Source organism: Anabrus simplex, chromosome 13, assembly GCF_040414725.1.
Source record: "Anabrus simplex isolate iqAnaSimp1 chromosome 13, ASM4041472v1, whole genome shotgun sequence".
NCBI classification, from domain to species: domain Eukaryota; kingdom Metazoa; phylum Arthropoda; class Insecta; order Orthoptera; family Tettigoniidae; genus Anabrus; species Anabrus simplex.
This window is the reverse complement of record NC_090277.1, coordinates 82,715,333-82,738,632: the sequence shown is the minus strand read 5'-3', so window position 1 is coordinate 82,738,632 and position 23,300 is coordinate 82,715,333. Positions and strand designations below refer to the sequence as shown.

The following is a 23,300-nucleotide window of genomic DNA, read 5'->3' as shown; positions in this document are numbered from 1 at the left end:
TGTTGTATCATGAGAGTAAAAGCAGTGTACAAGTGGGGAGTGGTAACTCTGAAACATTTTATACAAAACCGGTCGCAAGCAAGGAAGTGCAGTGTCGCCATTATTGTTTATTATATTGGTGGATGATATCATAAAACATGTAAAACAGAGTATCAGTAGTGATGAAGTGAATACTTTGGTATTTGCACATGATGTGGTGATTTGGGGAAAAGGAGAAAAGGAAGTACAAAGAAGACTGGACATTTAGAATTAAAATCTGAAGGAGTTTGGAATGGGAATTAGTAAAAAGAAAACTGAAGTCATGCACTGTGGAAAAGGGAAGAAGAGAAGCCAAGTGAACAAAGACAGAGAACGGTTAGAGAATGCAGAACAGTTTACATATAGTTATGAAATCAACCCTGAAATTAATAACAGACTAAGTAGAGGTACAACATTTTATCAAGTCAGGGAGCAACAAGAGATAGAATTGAAAATATTAAGTTCAGAGAAGAACTAAATATAGAACCGTTAGTACAGAAGATACAGAAAGCAAGACTGAGTTGGTTCGGACATGTAAAAAAATGGGAAAGGAACGGGTAGCAAGAAGGGAGTTGGAAAGAGAAGTTAAGAGAAAGAGACCAGTCGGAAGACCGAGAAGAAGGTCGATGGATCAAATTTGGAAAGACATTTGAGAAGCAGGATTAGATGTGGTGGAAGTAATGGAACAGGAAATTTGGATGGACAGATAGGAGTGGAGGAGGCTTGTTAACCGATATTTTTTCGAGGGACCGTGAAAATAAAACGTACAACACGGGAAAACGGAAAATCCGGGAATGAATGAAAACTATCAATTTGGCTAAACATCACAAAAATGAAATATGTATAATTATAATCTTACAAAAACTCCTAAACCAAACCAAACCAAAACAAACTACAGCCCCAGTGGGACTTTGCCTGCCAAGCGACCGCTGCTCAGCCCGAAGGCCTGCAGATTACGAGGGGCGCATAGTCAGTGCGACGAATCCTCTCGGCCGATATTCCTGGCTCTGTAGATCGGGGTCGCCATCTCACCATTAGATACGGTAGCTCCACAATTAAAGGTAATCACGTAGGCTAAGTGGACCTGGAACCAGACTTATATCCCGGTAAAATTGCCTGACCTGGTCGCAATCGAACCCGGGCCCTCTGGATGAGAGCCGGGCATGTTAGACCGCGAACCGCATTAATTACCGGTACGCGAGTTCAAAATCTCGATACTTTTATATTCAATTTTACAGGGGAATCTTCGTCAGTTTCCCGTGAAAACTTCTTTCAGTTCAGCAACTTTGATTACGCTAGCCAAACTCTTCGAAAAATCTAACAACGCCAAGCCAAACGACAATCGACCACAAGTAGCTTTTAATTCTCTCATCTTATAAAATAAAGCTTATTAGATACAAAAGCACCCAAAATGATGGCGAAATCCGTTCATTTCTTAATTTTTCATTGTAATTTGGTCTCCGGTATACTGTTCGTAGTCAGTCTCTGGAAATCTCGTACCGTACCGCGCAAATTAGGCCTACATCGACTTTTAAAGGTTATGTTGAACTCGAAAACATGGTTTCGAATGTAAGCATCGATTCTTACAAGTTCTCGAATACATTATATTCAATTCTGCGCTTCACAAATCCCATCAAATTGGAAAGATAAAAGAAATATCAAAAACTTCAGAAATTACGGTTATTCGTGACCTTGAGGTCATCTGGAAAGTGCGCTTGCTGCACATGTCAGTACGAGTTTGAAATGATACCAATCATTTAAAATGTAACGTGCGCAAGTAAAACGACTGCGGTTTTTGGTATTTTAACACGAAAACGTAAAATTCCCAGTCTTACATTAGTAACAGTAATAGGCAATCCCAAGACCTCCTATGGCTTTCTTTTTTCTTAATGTAAGGTGCAACATCTGTTTTCGTCTCGCTAACATAATCATGTACGATAATATAAAAAATACTGAATTTGTGTTAAGGAGCAGTTTCGATTCCTGCCTGAAAGCCCACTTAGGTCTGCAGTGCCCTGAGCAAAGTGCCGAAAACCCCTTCGGCAGTACGATCGAAAAAAATGTAAATAAGAAAACATCTAACCCTGGACACAATATGGACGTTTTATAAGTGCGAACATTTGACGAAACTCGTTCCGTCTTCACGCAGAGCTGTCGAAATGCGCCGTGTTTTCTAGCAATTGCTGTGGCCACTCTCTGCCCTATGATTTTCCGAGATTCTCTAAACAATACCACCCGAATGCGATGCTAAGATGGTCCCTAATGCAAGTTCACCGCCGATCGCCGAACACCAAGATCCATAAATATGCCATAGCCGTCCTTTCGTGAGATACAGTTTATTAAAAAACGATTGATCGAGGATTTAGCGTTGATGGGACTGGAATTTCTGGACGGTTGATCCGGGAAATCGTTTCTTCGAGGAACGGATAATGCGGGACTTTTACAACGTGATTTAATTACGATGCTCTCGGGACCACGTAATTTGAACGCATATTCCGGGAAAACGTAATTTCCGGGAACGGATAATCGAGGTTCCACTGTATTGATTACCATTCTCATGAAGCTCTCTTCAAATATCTTTGAAGAAATTGTGTCCCAATTGCATAATATCCACTCCGAAACGAGTTCCACAGGTGGTTTACAAATTCTGCTTGTTGGAATAAGTTTGTGCACACATTCAGCACTGGTAAAGCTTCGACACATTGTCCTTTAAACAGTTCATTTATCAAAATGTCCAAAGGCTGAAATACCATTGTCAGTCCACCAGGAATCCCTGCCAAATTGGTTGTAGTGATTTCCAGTAATTTTGTAGTGCCTTCTCTCAGGTAGTTACAAAATCTGTCCAACATGAGGAGGGCTGAGAGGTCCCGCTCGATTTCCCCAAACTGTTCATATCCAATTTTTTATGAGTGACGTGTCCTTCAACCTTTTTTTCTTTGATACGAACGTGGATACCTCGCAGAAATTTTACTCTTGACATTGTTTTTAGTTTCAAAACAACGTAAGGTGCAAGCTTTCTGCCATCAACTGTTACAGCAGGCATTGCAGTACATTGTTATTTTTCGCGTCCAATAGTGCCTACAATAACACTCGATGTTCCTTTCGACTTGCGGCATATCAGAATTGAGTGGCATTTGATTTACATTTCCTTGTAGGGAAATCAAATATTTCTTTCTGCTTCCCACCTCCAAAACTGTGAAAATCGGTGTCATTTTGATTGAAATCATTCAGCACTCTTTGGTATAACAATGTTCTTTGTGGAAGAGAAAGTCCACTTCACTTCATGAAATGAATCATCCAGCCTCGGATAACCTTAAAATCGAAGACACTGATGTTATGTCACTGAAAAGGCATACTAGGGAAACGAGGAGCGATATATTTTCCCTCTGCTTTCCTCTCTGGGCCGGAAGATTGTGGCCGTAATAAAACTCCAATGCAGCCATGTTTTCTTCAGAAATATCCTTGACATTGGTGATGTATTCATCTTCGAGGCTCTTGTGTCTACTTTCTTCAAGTAAAAAGCAAGAGTAGTTTTTTCGACTGCCTAGGGTAGCTTTCAGTATTACCTCGCTTGATGGGCTATTTTCCCAAACGAACGAACGGTTATTTCATCTTGATTTATTAGTTTCATTTTTCCGTATTGATAGTTATCAAAGTTATCATATATTGTTATTTCATAGTCATCAGTCATCACTTAGCCAGTTCTCTTGAAATGATACTGCCCATTGGCCCTATACAGTTTTAGTACTGTGAGGTTTTGGTCATTAAAATACTTAAGCCCTGACTTACATACGCCGTAGTGAGACTGCTTAGAAGGAAATAGTGCCCACTCTCCATATGTCACAGTGTACCTGGTAATTTTGAAGGTCTGGTTTTGGTTTTCATTAAGAATATCATTTCTTTTAGACACTTATGGGAATTAATTGAAAAAGCTTTGCCTATCAGTCTTCTCTCCTTTAACTTCAACATTGTACACATAAGCATAAGCCTACAAGTGAAATGTCCTGGTTTTGATACTCTCATCCCCCAGAAATCTTCAAACAAGTCCTTTTGAAAATCTCCGTGAACTCTTTCGTAACATTTCAGACTGCAACACTCTGTTAAACAAATATTAGCTGGAAATTTCCTTCCCACTTCTTGAAACATAACCTGAACCACTGTTTCATCTTCGTTTTGCTACTTCTTTCTTTTTCCACATACTAGTCCTTTCTTTACGCTTGTCTCCTTGAATGAACAGTCTCTCATCAGATGAAGAACTGGCATTAAATTCACTGTCATTTTCCATTTTGGTTTGTGATTCCATTTACAGTGAGTAATCTAAAATTTTCTAAGTTCATGATGAACAGTTGACTGTCACCCACAAGCCAAAGAACATGGCAGATCATAACAAAGAGCTTGGATTCCACAGACTGTGTTCTCTGGACTAACAACTTAAACACTGATGGAATTATTTGCCTCTTAACTGCACCTAGGATCATCAGAGGGAAACTATTTTTTTAAGGGACATTAGAGCATACGAGGAATTTAGAACGCATAGTGCGTGGACTAATGACTAAGCCAGCTTAAGTCATTAATTCACCTGTGTCCTCAATTTTTAGAACATTTTACTAAACCTTACTTGTTGTTATGACATAGGAAAGCATAACATTGGAACCAACAAAATCTGAAACCATATTGAGTTGTTACAATTTGAGGTTTTTTTTTTAAAAGTTGTGATTATGTGAATCCTACCTTTACATTTGAACTTGCATATGCTAATTCTATTTCTCATCCATTTTTTGACTCCTGGCTATTTTTTCTCCATTTTTGTGACTTCAGACCATTCCTCCTCCAGTCCACTGACTGCCGGTTTCCTGTGTGAAGACTTCCTAATTCCTCTTCCTGTCCTCTGGCCATTTCTTCTTCAGTCTTGTGACTGCTGGCTGTTTCCTATTCAGCCCTGTTAACAAAGGTTGTGTCTGAGAGAGTAGCTGTTGAGATTGTGTGTGCGTGTGCTTGTCAGTGGTGGCCAGCGGCCTGGGGTCCCTGGAGTGCCCGGTGCTGCTGATCTCGAGGCTGCTCTCCGCAGGCTGACTCCGGCGGAGGTGATCGCTCGCAGGGCCATGCTCAGCTCGGGGAGCTTCATGGGCTACGACTACACCGACGGCGGTGGACTCACGCCTCCATCCTTCCTTCCCTATGGTTGCAGAACGCCAGACAGCATCATGTCGACGGGCAGCAGCGGTCTCAGTGGCTATAGTGGAAACAGTGGCAGCTGGAAACTTCCAGAGAAGCTTCAGGTTGGTTTTCTCACTCTGTCCAAACTACTAGGTCATTGCAGTGATATTAAAACTCAAGGTCCGGAGCAGCATAAAAATAATTTCCAGAATTAAATGAAGTAAAACTTTGTCAGGCCTGTGGAAGATGAAAACTATAATTCTGTACTGAATTTGGTAACATTGAAACTTTGAAATCATTTTAGCAACCAACTAGAAGAAAAGAAACAGAAGGAAAGAAAGACACTGTGAAGTATCCTGTAGGGTAACTCGTGTGTTCTTCTTAAGTGTCTATCCCGTTCTGAGGTGAGACTGCTACTTCGGTTCTGTGTCACCATTTGGTACAGTCCTGGGCTTAGTTAAGGTGTAGGGCTGCAACTCTGAGGTCGTCATGCAGGGTATGAAGCCAGCATTACCTTCTTTTCTTCCGAACCTTGTCCTTCTGATGTAGGGTCGGCTTTCCTCATTACTCTCCTGTAATATTTTCTATTGTAGACTCCATCAGGAACAGCCTTGGATTGCTCAAAGTCCTTTCCAACGTAATGTAGGTCTTCCTTCTGATGGCACACCTACTGTCAACTTCCCTACTTAATGTACCACATACACCTTGGATCTTCTTTCAAGGCACACAAACCATCTCAACTGATTTTCTTGAAATTTCTCAGAGATTTAAATTTTGTCCATTCATTAGTTTTATTTATGAACTTCCTGTATTTATGGAAATACAGTGGAACCTTGATTCTCTGTTTTTGGAGGGACCATGAAAAAAAAACCAACAACTTACAACATGGGAAAACTAAAAATCCGGAAACAAATGAACCATCAACAATTTGGCCAAACATCACAAAAATGAAATATGTATACTTATAATCTTACAAACGCCCTTAAACCAAACCCAACTACAGACCCAATGGGCCTTCCGCCTACCAAGCGACCGCCCTCGGTCCGAAGGCCTGCAAATTAAGAGGTGACGCATGGTCAGTGTGAAGAATCCTCGCGGCAGTTATTCCTGGCTCTCTAGACTGGGGTCGCCATATCACCATTAAACAGCTCCTCAATTAAAGGTAATCTTAGAATGACTGAATGTGGAACCAGCCCTCATATCCAGGTAAAAATGCCTGACCTGGCCAGTAATCGAATCCGGGCCCTCCGGGTGAGAGGCGGGAAAGTTTGACCGCGGGGCTGGCTTCAAACGTTAATTACCGGTACGCGATTTAAAAATCTCGAAACTTTACATTCAGTTTTACCGGGGAAACTTTGTTAAATTCCTTTGAAAACTTCCTTCAATTCAGCAACTTTGATCAGCAAAACTCTTCGGAAAATCTAATACCCATAACACCAAGCCAAACAACAATTGACCACAAGTAGTTTTTAATTCTCTAATCTAATAAAATAAAGCATATTAGATTCAAAAGCGTCCAACATGATGGCGAAATCTTTCTTTTTTAAAAAATCTTCTGATGTAATTTGGTCACCGGTATACTGTTCCTAGTCAGTTTATGGAAATCTTGTACCGCGTAAATTAGGCCTGTATCGACTTTTAAAGGTTATGTTGAACTCGAGAATATGGTTTTGAATGTAAGTATCAATCCTCAAGTTCTCGAATGCATTATATTCAATTCTGCCCGTCACTAATCACAATCAAATTAGAAGAGAAAAATATCATTAACACTTCCGAAATTATGATTATTCATGACCTTGAGCTCAGATGGAAAGCACGCTTGCTGTACAAGTTGGTACGAGGGCGAAATGATACAAAGTTTTTAAATGTAACGTGCGCAAATAAAACAGTTGCGGTTTATGTAACATTTTAAGACAGAAACGTGAAATTGCCAGTCTTATATTAAGACGAAAACAGTAATAGGCTATCCCAAAACATCCCATGGCTTTATGTATGTAAGGTGCAACATCTGTTCTGGTCTCGATAGCATAATCGTATACGATAATATTAAAATACTAAATTTGTGTTACTTAAGAAGGAGCAGGTTTGATTCCTTCCTGAAAGCTCCCTATACAATGCCCTGAGGGAAATGTCGAAAACCTGTTCGGCGATGCACTCGAAAAAAGTAAAAAAATCAACATCTAACCCTGGACATAATGTAGGCTAGATGTTTTGCAATTACGAACATTTGACGGAACTCGTTCCGTCTTCAAATAGAGCTGTCGAAATGCGCTCTGTCTCCTTCCAATTGTTGTGGGCACTTTCTGCTTTATGATTCCCGAAGATTCTCTAAACATTACTATCCGAATGCGATGCTAAGATGATCCCTTATACAAGTTCACCGCCGATCGCTTTTCTAGTAGGGGCCTGCATTACTTCCTCAAATCACTGCAATGACGGGTCGTCAACACAAAGATCCATAAGTATGCCGTAGCCGTCCTTTCATAAGATAGCGTTTCTTGAAAAACGCGTGATCAAGGATATAGCGTTGATGGGACTGAAATTTCTGGATGGTTGATCCGGGAAATCGTTTCTTCGAGGAACGGATAATGCAGGATTTTTACTGCGTGATTTAATTAGGATGCTCGCGGGACCACGTAATTTGAACGAATAATACGGGAAAACGTAGTTTCCGGGAATGTATAATTGAGGTTCTACTGTATACAGTTATACACCATTGAATATAATATGTATCCCATTTCTTTAATTCCAAATCGAGGAAGAAGATATTAGTAGATATAATATGCACCTGGTCTACAAATGCATTCAGAATCACTTTAACTTTATATCTTCGTACATCGAAAACTCTCTTGTTAACATAGTTTTACGTGAAAGAGGCATCAGAGATTTTTCTCTGCCCTTTCATGGCTGTTTTGTCACTAACAAACATGATGAAACACATAAGAGTACAACTTTTTACCGACACTGATTGATAATGTGATTTATTCCATCCTCAGCTTTTATCACAAGCTCTTTTGATTTGTTCGGAAACAAGTTAGAGAAGTTCTAGGCCTATGTAAAGAACTAAGACTAAAATATAAATAGTGACAACTGTGTTATAAATTTAGGCCATTAATTAAAAATTCTCGACCGAGCTCGATAGCTGCAGTCGCTTAAGTGCGGCCAGTATCCAGTAATCGGGAGATCGTGGGTTCGAGTCCCACTGTCGGCAGCCTTGAAGATGGTTTTCCGTGGTTTCCCATTTTCACACCAGGCAAATGCCGGGGCTGTACCATAATTAAGGCCACGGCCGCTTCCTTCCAACTCCTAGGCCTTTCCTATCCAATCGTCGCCATAAGACCTATCTGTGTCAGTGCGACGTAAAGCAAATAGCGAATAAAAATTCTCGGGGCATGATAAACTCGGTGGCTTAGTGCTGGCTTTCCACCCAGAGGGCTGAGGTTCGAATCCCGGTCAATCTTGGGTCCAGACGTTCATCTCGAGAATGACGTGACATCAGGAAGGGCATCTGTCTTAAACCCCAGGTCAGAGCCAAAATGACCCCAGAAATAACTGAGATAAGCTGAAGAAAGTCATTCCTAAAAAGGAATTGAAATTATGAATAAAGAGCGTGTAAATGTCGAGAAAACAGGAAGTCTAAAATGCAGGTTCCTGACATGTCTCTTAATGTATAAACACATCACCAGTTACCATAACACAACCTAAGTTTATTAGATATTTTCTCATAAAAAGGTGCATATTAAAACTGTGCAAATTGGGTGAATATGTTAGATCTCTTGTTTATTTCTACCATTTCACTCAGATTTCTTCTTCAGAATCACCCTAATTTTCCACAAGCTGTGTTCCCCCTTGCATATTCTGAGCAGTTGAAAATTAAAACATTCAAGCTTTTTGGATATTTTCAATCAGGAAATTTACATTGATGATTTTACCGCCCATAATTTCACCTTATTTTCTTGACACGGTGTAAGCCCAAAAAGTCTGTATCATGTCTATGAAATTACCAGTGTTTCGCCCGAGTGTGGTAGCACTGGTGGCAAGTATGTTGTTCAGACCAAACTGCAAGCCTGGCAGTCCAATTGATGAGCTCACTGTTGCACTGGAGCAGATTGCTGGTTGAGAATGCCTGAAGAGACTGAATATTTTAATATTCATAGTCAATGGAATAAAATGTTGACTCCCTTCTAGGAACTCATTTTTGATGTAAAAGCCTAAGGCAACATTTGTACAAATGCAGGCATCTATCTCACCTAGAGCACCATCATTACATTGTCCTACATAGGGGGCTTGCAATGATGTTTCAATGGCCTACTATCTGACAGCATTTTGGAAAGGAGGGCAACCCACTGCCACGCTGGTAATTTCATAATTGAAAGGTCTAACGAGCTTTAATACTTTGGTATTCATGATTTCATGATTGATGAAATTAAATTAAAATTCCCTTCTGGGAACTAAATTTTTGACAGTTGAAAATGATTATTCTGTTCTGTAAGACGAGGGTAATGCGGAAAACTAATGTTACGTGAACTCGTTGGCTGACTGGTCACAGTTTTTTCTGAACTTAGCTAAACACTACTGGAAAATGTGACTTTTTGAAAATCCTTTGTTTAATATGACCCTTGGTGTTGTTACAGATCGTGAAGCCTCTGGAGGGCTCGTTAACTCTGGCTGCCTGGTCCCAGTTGGCAACCCCTACGCTGGGCGGTCTGCTGGAGGAGAGGCCGGGTGTGAAGATCCGAGGTGGCCGCCCCTTAGAGGACCTGGGCCTGGAGATGTACACCCTCTCAGACCTGGAAGAAGACGAGGAGTGCGAGTACCCTGGCAAGAGGTTCCAGGACACTGGCTCTATCTACACCTATACCAACAGCACTGTGCTGCATCCGGATGACAATACCACTGTCACCAGCAGGTAAGATCTCGTAGATTATTGGGAAAAATAAGATGTAGAATTTTCAGATTATTTTACGCTTCACGCTTAATTCTGTGATGGCCTGCATGATGTATTTGTCCAGAGTTGACATAAAGTCATAAAATTTAAATATTGTCCGGCTGCATGGCTAAATAGTTAGCGTGCTGGCCTTTGGTCAAAAAGGTCCCGGGTTCGATTCCCAGCAGGGTCGAGAATTTTAACCATCGCTGGTTTATTTCACTGGCACGGGGGCTGGGTGTATGCATTGTTTTCATTATCATTTCATTCTCATCACGATGCGCAGGTCGCCTACGGGAGTCAAATCAAAAGACCTGCATCTGGCTAGCCGAACATGTCCTCGGACACTCCTGGCACTAAAAGCCATTCGCCATTTCATTTAAATATTGACCAAAACAGTGGTCATCCGGCAGGCTGGCCGTGCGGTTAGGGACGCCCAGATGTGAGCTTGCATCCGGGAGATAGTGGGTTCAAATCCCACTGTCGGTAGCCCTGAAGATGGTTTTCCGTGGTTTTCCATTTTCACACCACGCAAATGCTGGGCTATACCTTAATTAAGGCATGGCCGCTTCTTTCCAACTCCTAGGTCTTTCCTATCCCATCACTGCCATAAGACCTATCTGTGTCCGTGAAACTTAAAAGCCACTAGGAAAAAAAAGGGGGCGGGGGGGTGGCGGGAGGTCAAAATTTAACCAGTCAGGCATAGTCAGAAAGGTCAAAGTACGAAAGAAAACTTACACACATACCTGCCAACTTCCCCGATTTAGGTGGGGGATACCCGGTTTTCGACAGTTCTTCCTGCCTCCCGATTATTCGATCATTTCTCCCGATTTTAGCTTATTTTTTTGGTGAACTTCAAACATTTGTTTTCAAATCCCACCATTTCAGCTTTTTTACGCCAGTGGCCGAAAGTCCCTCGCTCATTGGCCGCTTTCAAACGAAATATTTAAAATAGTTATATTTGAAATATCGGTGTTTATTAATGCAAGAAATGTGTGCGAATGTGCGCGAATGTGCGATGTTTATTGGAACCTATATATCGCGACACGTATATCGATTGTCAATCTCTCGTTCTCGCATGCTATGTTCGTGTTTGTTCACAGTCTAGTCGATTCTAGAGAGACTAGACTAGCCGCTAAATATGGAGTCTTGTTTAGTAATTTAGTGCCGGGCTGAGTGGCTCAGACGGTTGAAGCGCTGGCCTTCTGACCCCAACCTGGCAGGTTCGATCCTGGCTCAGTACGGTGATATTTGAAGGGGCTCAAATACGTCAGCCTCGTGTCGCTAGATTTACTGGCATGTAAAAGAACTTGTGCGGGACTAAATTCTGGCACCTCGGCGCATCCGAAAACCGTAAAAGAGTATTTAGAGGGACGTAAAGCAAGTAACATTATTTATTAGTAATTTGGTGACAGAATTTCAATGATAACAGCTAGTGACTTATCTAGAGATTTTAGGAGACATTTGGAGACAATTCTGACTAATTTTAATTTATCTCAATATAAATAAAATAAGAGTTTGGTCTGTACATGGCAAGAATTTAAAAAGAATGATATTTCTCTACCGGTTGTGACCACAGTAACAAGGCGAAATGTAATTTCTGTCTGTCTGTCTGTCTGTATGTATGTATGTATGTATGTATGTATGTATGTGTGTGTGTGTGTGTGTGTGTGTGTGTGTGTGTGTACGCTCATCACGAGAAAACGGCTGAAGAGAATTTAATGAAAATCGGTATATAACGTCGCCCGGATAATCCGCTACCATCTAGGCCATGAATAATTTTATTCTCGCTGAGTAAAATGGTAGTTTAGGGGAAGGCCTAAAAATTAATTGTCAAATATTTACGTTATTATTGGCCCTATCGATAAATACTACATAACTAAAGTTATATAGTATTAAATTTCCTATCATTTATGTATTATACATTTTTACCATACCGGCTATGATAAGAGATATTCATGAATTTGGATTTTTGTTGCTAAGTCCCTATCAGCATCGAGGTACGAGAAAATGGGTGAACAGAATTTTATGTAAAGTCAGGGAATGAGGAACTACAATCTTCACTATAAATAATTTTATTCACCCTGTTCAAAATGGTAGTTTAGGGAAAGGTGCCAAAAATTTAATTTTTAATTACTTATCTTGTTGGTCATATCGAAAAGTACTACATAACAAAATTTATAGAGAATGCAATTTCCGATTATTTTTATGTCTTCAGTTTTACCGTACCAACTATAATAATATTGGTGGTGATGGTGACTAAATTGTGAATATGAATATTATAAGAATGAGAAAAGTCATGAAGGAACGATCGCTTGAATAATAACACAAGAGGGAGTCATGAAAGACAGGAGACTCACTTTACATTTTATGCTCTAATATCACAGAGTCGGAATAAAACTAAATGTGAAGGCCTCCAATATAGAAAACTCATGAAATTGATCAACAATAACATTACATTGACCATTTTTTGTTAAAAGTGTGCAGTTTTTCATGTTGTTGAATATTTCATATGACAGCATTGCTTTTAATTGCGACATTCGTACTGACGTCATTATAATGACCTATGTTGACTTCAGTTGGGAAAACTATAAGGACAGTCTTTCTGAGAATTCCGTAGCAAAGCACGGGTTCATCAGCTAGTTATTTGATCCAAATAGCAATGCGTTTTGCATAATTGCGCGGGCGCTTGTATTAATCTATGCATTTGCTAAGTAATGGCATCTTAAGTGCATGACTGATTCACACGTGTGGGAGCATGAGTTCATACTATTTTTGGAAGGCTTATCAGAGACCGATCATCTCACTCACATACTTCCTGTGAGGGAATAGAGACAAGTATTTTTTAACCTTGTAGCCTCGTATAGCAATAGTTGGGGCTTTGAGATATTAAGTGTTATAAATATATCATAGTACTGTGTTACACAAGACATGTAGAATAAGCAGTTTTAACCAGTTGTATCTCCTGATTTTTCGTGATTTTCATATCAAAATCTCCTGATTTTTGGTTTTGTAAAGTTGGCAGGTATGTATACAGTAAAAGTCCATTTTAGGAAGAATTCACAACAGCAAAAAATTTACTTCTTATAACGGATTATCTTTATATCTGATTTTTCATGAAAGTCGGAAAAGATAAAAGAAAAGAAAAGAAAAGAAAACCGCATTAAAATTGATATAAAAAGAAATCGGTTAGTTCATTTTCATAATTAACCCATTGAGCCCTGCATATTTGTTGGATTGAAACTGTGTTGGCGCTGGGATTATTTTGGCGGAAATATAGTGTCACTTAATATCATGAGAAATTTCTTACTAACAAGACCATTAAAGATTTAAATGTACATGAAAAAAAAAGGCTTTCATACCAGAAACTGCGGAACAAGGAATACAGTAAAATATTTTATTTTATTAGCATGACGGGACCGTGCTCAGTCCGCCTGCTGAGCTGTAACACAGTCTTCTCTTTGCACTTCCTCTTCGATTTCCGCATCTATTTGTTCTTCAGGAGCGTTGCCCACACTAGTACTAATATTACTAGTAATTTCACTGAAAAAATTACATTCCTAATCATCATTACTTCCTAAAAGGGGTTATATATCGGTAAATATCAGTTCTATAATGGCAGCCATCTTGTTTACAAGCGAATCTCAAAGCTAGAGATAGCCCACTTCAAACTGACATTACCAAGCACACTATCGATATATATTAGCAAAGAGCATATAACATTGCAAAGAAAGTGTCCCTACACAAATCACATATGCAACTCACACTGCCATCTCTTGAGGAAAAGTTGAATTACGTAGTAAAATGAGACAACGGAACAGTTCCGTGGTCCGGCGTTTGGTCCACCGAGACGAAGCACGGAACAGTTCCGTGGCTCGGGCCCAATGAGTTAAGGAATGTAATAATATCACTCTAGAGGGTGGTGGTGTTTTTTAATTTTTTAATGTCTCCCCTACACAGATAGGTTTTTATGGCGACAATGGGATAGGAAAGGCCTAGGAGTGGGAAGGAAGCAGCCATGACCTTAATTAAGGTACAGCCCCAGCATTTACCTGGTGTGAAAATTGGAAACCACTGAAAACCATCTTCAGGGTTGCACACAGTTGGGTTCGAACCCACTATCTCCCAAATGCAAACTCACAGCTGTGTGCTCCTAACCACATGGCCAACTCTCTCTGATCGGAGGATTCCATGGCAAATGTTGCAGTTTTTTTACTCAAGCATCATTTAACCTAATTTAACTGTATCATGAAAACATTTGTCAACCTTTCTGAATTTAAAAAAAATATTTTTTTTTGCTAGTGGTTTAACGTCGCGCTAACAACACTGACAGTTTTTGGTGATGCAAGTATGGAAAAGTGCTAGGGTTGGGAAGATAGCGGCCGTGCCTTAATTTCTCCAATTTAATTGGATATGAGAATGTAACCTCTGAAATTAATGGTATATACTGTACTGCAGTATGTTAGCATTACATTCTTACTGATTTTCAGTACCTATGATAGTATTAAAATTTAGTGATCATTTACTTCAGCCTTTATATCTTGGTGAGTTATAACTGCTTTTCGCCACATTAAATGCATTTATTATGAAAACACATTCTCCCCTTTCTTTTAGAACTTGAAGTTTTTCTTTGCAGTAGTTCATGGGTATTACTAATAGACTTCAACAGCACCTTTGAATGTCCGCAAGAAAGCTCACCAGTGCACATAGCACATGATACCAAAGATGCTCGATTGCTGGAGCATACTGGACTGCATGATATTGGTAATGGATAAACAATATGCGCTACATTAGCTTAATAACGCATGGATCAGTGAAATGGTTCTCTTAACTGAAGTATATTACGCATTTTACTATAGGAATTTTCAAGGAACATAAAGCTGTTGTTACTACCAAGTTCTTGCTACATGCCTTACTGTTGATAAATTTGACCATATTAGGTGCTGTTCATTCCTGTACTGACTTTTATAAACTAATTAAAAATGATTTAAAATGTATTCCGGTTATATCCGCCTTGTCATTACACATTCTGTTAATGAACCTTATTTATCCATCATACATATTCTCGTCATCAGCGATCATACAAACTTATTTCAACTGCCTTACTTGTTTTATCTGACCTCTACCATTTGAATCTGCTACGCCATGTTTATCAAGTTTAATTGCAAACTGAAGTCATACAAAATTCTTTAATAATTGCTATTATGTATTGGAACAGTTAATTGACTGTTTACATGTAAACCCTTCCACTATTGGTAATGGTTATTATTGAATATAGAAAGACATTTCGTTGAGGCAGTAACATCTGCTCATATGTTGGCTTGCATACCTACTAAGCCTAGGATCAGAACTATGTGAAGAAGAGGACTTGAAAAAGTGGATTGCACAAGTGAAATCAATTTCTTGCTGTCAGTGGCAGCATTTCAGGATGATGTGATATCGTGTGTCCTCCCGAGAGGCCTGGATTCCCATGAGCGACTTGTACATTTGAGTGTGTGATGATGGTGATGAGGTGGGAAGAGGGCGCAACCTGGTGTCAGCACATAGCCTACTTCCGTCTAATAACACCAGGATTCTGCTGGAGAGGAAAAGGGAAGAGAGAAAAGGATAAAGTGAAATACAAGTAGTAAAAGAGAGGATGATTCCTACAAAGAAGAGACAAGTGACGTTATATATCCAACACTTCTCGCATCAGGAGTGGAGATCTGTTAAGATGGTCTCAATGAGAAGTTGAATTGGGCTTGTTGGTGCTGAGAATAAGTGAAAACGCATGCAGATTGATGAGACAAGAGCCCCTCTGTTTGAAGATGGCTGTGTATAAAGTTGTTGAGTTTGTTCTTGTCTTTCTGTTTTCATATTATTTGTCCTTCTCTCATCTTTCTGTTGCCCTCTCTTCCGATGTTTACCTATCATTCCCATTGATCTCTTTATAAGTAACATATGATGTTTCTGATGACATTGTTCTGTGTACAGCGTCCACGGCAGTCAGATGTGCACCGTAGCTCCAAGCGTGCAGAACACGGCTCCACCAACTCCAGCAATCAGGAGTAGACGCAACTCGACGTCGACATTCTCCACCACGCTAGGGCTGGCCAAACTGCTCAACGAGCGCGGCATCAAGGCCATCACCCCTTCGGCCGTGGCCACCCCTTGCGGAGAGCGCAGCTTCTCCCCTACGGCCACCCCCTGCAATAGTCCAGACGGCTCTCCTCCCCTCTCACGCTCGTCTTCGCCCACTGCTGTATACACTCCGCTCAAACTAGGTGAGTTGCAACCCTTACTGACTGAATTACTGTTTTGGTGTTGAGATGATGGATAAGGTAAATCCATTGTTGAAGGTGAACAGCTGTCATACGTATGAGAGCAAGTCGGAAGTTTTATTGCTCAGAAACGAAGGGATGGACTCCTTGGATGTTTGGTCAGTGTCGAGGCCTTTGGTTCAGAGGGCCATGGGTTAGATTCCTGGTTGGTGAGGTTTTTAATTGTGTCTGGTTAATTCTGCTGACTCAGGGATTGGGTGTGTGTTTGTCACAACACACTCCTCGTCATAAACCCACAATGCCGGGCTAGTTGCTCAGACAGTTAAGGTGTTGGCTTTCTGAGCACAAGGTGGTAGGTTTGATCCTGGCTCATTCCGGTGGTATGTGAAGGTGCTCAAATACGTCAGATGTGCTCCTTAATGCAGTGCCTGAAATAGTTCAGGGGAACAGACGTGTAATGTTGAATCAGATCGCCACTGTCTGTCATCAAGGAGAAGTTATAAGTGTTTGAATAATCTTTGCAGTAATTATTATAAGAAATAAATTTAATATCGTCACCTTAACAGAGTTATGGTACTTTTTGTTAAAGATAAATTCCACATTTGCAATACACTTCTTTTTATTCTTTTCAAAATAACAATTTTCTAATAAAATGGGACGTTTCATCCCCATGGGGACATCGTCAGCCATAAACATAAGACCAAATGTACAAGAAATAAAACAAGGATTCGTTTTAAAAAAGCTCACGTTGAAAGACACCGGATGGTTCTAATGAGTGTTCTCTCCAATGTCTGTTAAAATCTTTAACGTTCTCAACGTACTGTGCGTGCAGTTAGAGTTGAAACTATGTAAAACTGGTTATGAAGTGTTCATTCTTCATGTAACTTTCTTTTGGAAAACTTGACCTACAAATATACTGGTAAGGTTGGATTGTAGTGATTAAAATCTTGATGTATTGGTCTTGAGTGAAGTTAGTTTCTTACTCGACAGTAGGCTGATTCTATTCTTAAGTTTTGAACCGATGGAAACTTTTCTTAAAGTACACAGACCAGGTGACAGTGCTTGTCTTCGCAAGATGTAAGAAGGAAGGATTCTGAAAGGAAAACGCAGTACCTGAGAAACTCGACTCATCTGATCTTAGGCCGTGTTGTTTATGGCTGAAGATGTTCCCATGGGGATGAAATATGTCCCATTTTATTCAGAAGATGTTATTCTGAAAAGAAGTGTATAGTAAGGGTGGATTTTTTTTTTAAACCCAAAAGTACCATAACGCTTTTGCAGTCAAAACTACAATAAGTAAGGCCAAATAAATTGGTGTTCTTTATTTGTTTGCCTACAAAATATTAGGGAAGCATATTTCTTGAGTTGCACTCATATGTATAGCTGGTATTTAAAAAAAAAAAGAAAAAAACCGAATTGGCACATGTTATTGTATGTTCCTCGCCTGGGAACGCAGTATTACAGGAAGAAACCTGGACCCTGGGACACAGTGTTGGAGGAGGAGTGGTGGAAAGACCGAAGAAAGTGGAGAGGAACCATATTTGCCCCTACCCAGCTACAGCTGGATAAAGGGAAATGATGATGATTGTATGTTTCTCGTATTTAATATTTGATCAGTAATTTTTATTATGAGGGCTATTTTTTTTTTCAAGGTCCGATTGGTCACGAAATGAAACAGCAGTACAAATTTGACACTTTTCTATTAGTAACACTTACTGATACATCACAGCTATTTTTCAACATAGTCGCCTCGCAGATTGAGACATTTGTCGTAGCGTGGTACCAACTTGTCAATGCCCTCTTGATAGAACGTCGCCGCCTGCGCCTGTAACCATTTTTGTACGCTGGTCTGCAGCGCCTCGTCGGTGTCAAAACGCTGTCCTCCTAGCCAGCGTTTCATGTGAGCAAAGAGGTGAAAATCTGATGGAGCCAGGTCCGGACTGTACGCTGGGTGATCGAAAACGTCCCACTGGAAACGCTGCAGGAGGTTCGTGGTGGCAGCTGCAGTGTGCGGCCGAGCATTGTCATGGAGGAGGACAATGCCTGATGACAACATCCCTCTCCGCTTATTCTGAATTGCCCATCGTAGACATTGAATAGTCGCACAGTATGCGGCTGCAGTGATGGTGGAACCACGTTTCATGAATTCCACCAACAGAACTCCTTTCCGGTCCCAGAACACAGTAGCCATACACTTTCTGTTGGAGAATGTTCGCTTGAATTTCTTTGGCTTACTCGGGGAGTGCGAATGCATCCACTGTTTGGATTGCTCTTTTGTTTCTTCCATTTCAAAATGAACCCATGTCTCGTCCCCTGTGACAATTTTGTTCAAAAAATCCGGTCCTTCATCATGGTAGCGCTGGAGAAACGCTAAAGCGGCGCCCATTCGCTGTGTTTTGTGACGGTCAGACAGCATCTTCGGAACCCATCTCGCACAAAGTTTGCGGTACTGAAGTGTCTCACTCACAATTGTGTAGAGAGCTGACCTGGAAATTTCAGGAAACGAAGCACTCAACACAGAAATTGTGAACCGACGATTTTCTCGAATTGCCTGATCCACACGCTGAACAAGATCATCGGTTGACACACGCTTCCTTCCCTGGCCGCCTGCATCATGGACGTCTGTACGCCCTGCTGTAAAGTTCCTGCACCATTGTCGCACTTTGCTGTCGCTCATGCACGTTTCACCATACACACGAGTTATTCGGCGATGAATTTCGGCTGCATTGCACCCTTCAGCCTGAAGAAATCGAATTACACCGCGCACTTCACACTTGGCAGGCGAAGTGATCGTTGTAGCCATGTTTACGAGCGCGCTGCACGTTCACTACTGACGGGACTGAGGTGAGGCACACAACGGTCATTTCAGAGACGTTGCGCAACACATCTGCGCAGCGGTTCATCATATATTCGCGGGCGTTTGACTGTCGCGACCGATCGGACCTTGGAAAAAAAAAATAGCCCTCGTATTACCATAATATAATTCACCTCCCATGTTGATAGAAGCCCTCCTTATGGATAGGTAAGGGTGTATTCTGCCCGAAGGCAGGTCCGCACCTCTGCACAGGTGTGCCTGAACCAGAGTTTACGTACGGTAGGGTGGCCAGTTCCTTTCTGCTCCTCCATTCCCTTGTCCCCCCACCAACAGCGCATGGCAACCCATCCAAATCTTGATCATGCCCAATGTTGCTTAACTTCGGAGATCTCATGGGATCCGGTTTGAACACGGCTATGGCCGTTGGCCCTTATGGATATCTACAGCAAACACATTTATAGGCTCAATTGTTAAGGGAAATTTAAGTATTGAAGAGGAACAAACTAGTCACAAACCAAGTTGTTCCTCCCTGTTCCTACTCTGATCTACCATTGTGTGTTTCTTTACATGTTCCTGTCAATATACGGCTTGTTTTTGAGAAAAGTGTACTTGCAAGGAACGTATTCAATAGTATGTGCTCATTCTTCTTATTTTTTAAATGACTGTACAGAGACCACAGTATTTCTTCTAATATGGCTTACGTATGACACCTGTCAACATGCCTCGGAGGATTGTGCTTGTGTACAGGCACAAAGTGATGTGTATCCAGCAAGTCTGACAATGATGCTGTGCTCCTATAATGAGAAACAGATGATAACATTGTTTAATATTACTCGTACAGAAATGGAAACTCCATCCAACTAATAGATAATAAAGATTTGGTCGGTTGATAATACTGTATGTAGTTTTACAGTTTGTTTTTATAATCTTTTTGTATGGACTTCATTGTGGAGTTCCTCAGGGGTCTAGTTTATGGCTATTATTTTATACTGCATATAATAAACTTCATATTGAATTCCATATTGGTATTGCCTAATCACTTTTTAAGAAATGTATCAAAAGGTGGAACTACTATATCTCTTAACAAGTGAATATAATTTTATATACTACTAATAAAGGAGACTCAAACTTTTTTGATTCGTGTCGTAGTCTGTTTAATGTTTTAAAGTTGAAATCTGCTCAATATTAGTGAATTTTACACATTTTATACCTAGTACTTATGTCACTACTATTTTTATACTGAAATAATGAAATTTTAAGCCAAAGAAAAGTTAGGGACCAATTCTAAACGTGGTATATTCTAGAATTAGCGAAATATTACTGGACATATCGTGATAAAATATAGTTCACACGAGTTTTATGTCTTGTTTGATCGCAAACATGAATAGTTATTTAAGCTGTGAAGGAGGCAAGTAGTTTTTATAAGTTGACGACGGGTTTGTTCCCGTGCGATATTTGAAAATGGTCTATTTATTTATTTATTTATTTATTTATTTATTTATTTATTTATTTATTTAAACTACTACTACTACTGCTGTATTTATTCACGTAATAGATGCCATCTCACATAATGGCTGCACCCCAATTTTCCCTTAAAAATATTTTCTACAAAAATTGTTGTAATATTTTAAGTCAAATTGGACAGATCGTGTTAAAAGTAGAAAATGAAGATCAGCAGGTGCTCACCAGTTGTGCTGATCACACAGTACATTTTCTGTGATGGATAGCAATTATTTCTATAGCGTGTGTGTAAAGGGGATGATAGAGGAAAGTGTTTTCAGAGTGTAAGCAGTATTTATTGGCAGTGATGAGAAATGGACAGAATAGTTATGTTCAAATTCAAGTTGCGTTCAACAACGTATGAAAACTTAAAATCAAAATTTTGTTCTCTTAAAAATGCATCAGATACCTCGATGATTAACAGAGTATTGATAGAATACTTGCAGTAGTCCGGAATGAGTTAAGATTACTGGTTAATAGCAGGTGTTTTTTTTTTCCTGGTGGTTTAGCATCGCACTAACACACCAAAGGTTTTAGGTGACAAACGGATGAGGAAGGAAGCGGCCATGGTCTTAATTAAGGTACAGCCCAGCATTTGCCTGGTGTGATAATGGGAAGGTACTGAAAACCAGGGCTGCCGATGGTGGGATTCAAACCCACACTAACGCGACCCTAACCGCACAGACAACTTGCTCGGTTAATAGTAGCCATAAAAATTGTGGTAATATTTTGTTTTAACAAATACTGATGTATTTTATTTCCTGTTTTAAGTTACAGTGTGCTGTATGCCATTGTGTGAGTTACACAGCGTGTTCTCATTATGAATTGGTTGTAGACTAGTTGTAACAAGACTATCAATGCATTTTTAGTGGTTCGTACTAGTTTGCAGTATCGCTGTTGATTATTTCATGTTGACGATGGTGCACATATTAATGTGTGTAAATTTTCTTGCTTAAAAGAAACCCCCTAGATTTTATTTAAAAAAGAAAATGTGTGACGTGAATAAATATGGTACCGGTATATTATTTTATTATTTACTCCTTGCCATTACTACCAGCACAAAGGGGCTGGTGTTATGAGGATTACAGTAGAAACCCTTTTTAATGGATCTTAGGGGGATTTTATAGCTAATAGTTTTCCTTAAAGGGAGATTCATGTATTAGAAATTTTCAACGGTTTTCCTTTTTTCAAAGTACTGTATCAAAATGTTTTCAAGTTCATCAAAAAACAAAGCACAAATGTTTTTCTGTTTCTTCACTACGGATCAATACTGCACTTCCACAGCCAGAATATACATCCTTTTTGTTTCAGGATGCTACATAGTGTAGAACAAGCTCAGTAGTCCTTTTTTGTTATGCTGGGTATAGAAACTTGAATGCACTTGAATACACATCCTTAAATACAGCATTTCATGAGTTAACCTCTTCCATTTCGCAGCCACAAGTACCTGCGAGTCTGTACTAATGTTGAATGTATGCTGGAAAAGTACAAATGATTATTTATTGTGCAAATTTCCATTACAAAAATGCACGTTTGTAATCCAAGCTAAATCTGTTCATGAAATGTGGGTTTACATACTGTTGCACTTCTAGCAGTTTTGTGGAGACTTTTGAAAATTAACAAATACCATTATATTGGTCCGTATTGATACAATTTAATTAAAAATATTAATTTAGTTTACTAGTCCACCTTATCAGTTATCATTTAAGGTATATTTATTAGGTGGAATAGTAAACTAAATTATTCTTAATTTCTGAAAATGCCAGGCTGTGTGGCTTAGACGGTTGAGGTGTTTGCCTCCTGACCCCAACTTGGTAGGTTCAATCCTGGCTCACTCTGGTGGTATTTGAAAGAGCTGAAATACGTCAGCCTCGTGGTGGTAGATTTACTGCCACGTAAAAGAACTCCTGCAAGACTAAATTCTGGCACCTCTGTGTTTCCATAAACCATAAAAGTAGTTAGTGGGACGTAAAGCCAATAGCATTATTATTATTATTATTATTATTATTATTATTATTATTATTTTGAAATGTTTATTAAAAACAGCATTTTGTTAAAAGTGGGAACATTAAAAAGCGACTCTACTGCATGTGGAATCTATATTCTCTCTAGTTTCTGGTTTCTGAAACAAGAGGAAGAGTATACAATTTTAGTTGTTTTAAAAATATTGTTTTCTGTTTTTATTTTATTTTGTTATGTATTGTTTTTATTTTCTGGAACACTAATTTCTCTGTTGTAAGATGAAAGAGGTGAATAAACTTCTGATGACCAATTTATTCATTTTCTTCTTTCCACCATGTGTGGGCTGGACAGTCTTTGTTTCCCTTCCTTGAAGTCCCTGTTACCATAATCTAGTGGGCTTGGGAAGAAGTTACAAGTTCTTATCATGTCATCTTAATTTAATTTGGCTGATTTTTTTCTTGCCTTGATTTTAAAATCTTTAACACTTTCACATTTTCTGTTTTTCAACCCCCGATGTGAGGTGGCTTCAGATTTTTTTGACGTTTCACCAGTTTAGATTAAATATATTTCTGAATAATATTTCTTAAATTTTGAAGCTAAAAATCATGTATAAGACTTTAAGGACAAGTGATTTGTATGTATTCTTATTTATGATTTTTAG

General features: G+C 39.6%; 1 protein-coding gene across 4 annotated transcripts in view; it reads left to right on the top strand.

The window, feature by feature from the left end:
* The window catches only part of milt (trafficking kinesin-binding protein milt), a 461,657-nt gene that overhangs the window by 420,969 nt on the left and 17,388 nt on the right, over window positions 1-23,300 (top strand). For all 4 annotated transcript variants that reach the window (XM_067156966.2, XM_067156969.2, XM_067156968.2 and 1 more), the window contains 3 exons: window positions 5,021-5,297; window positions 9,810-10,084; window positions 16,076-16,365. In XM_067156966.2, coding sequence (XP_067013067.1) covers window positions 5,021-5,297; window positions 9,810-10,084; window positions 16,076-16,365 — 842 coding nt within the window. The remainder of the gene's footprint in view (window positions 1-5,020; window positions 5,298-9,809; window positions 10,085-16,075; window positions 16,366-23,300) is intronic.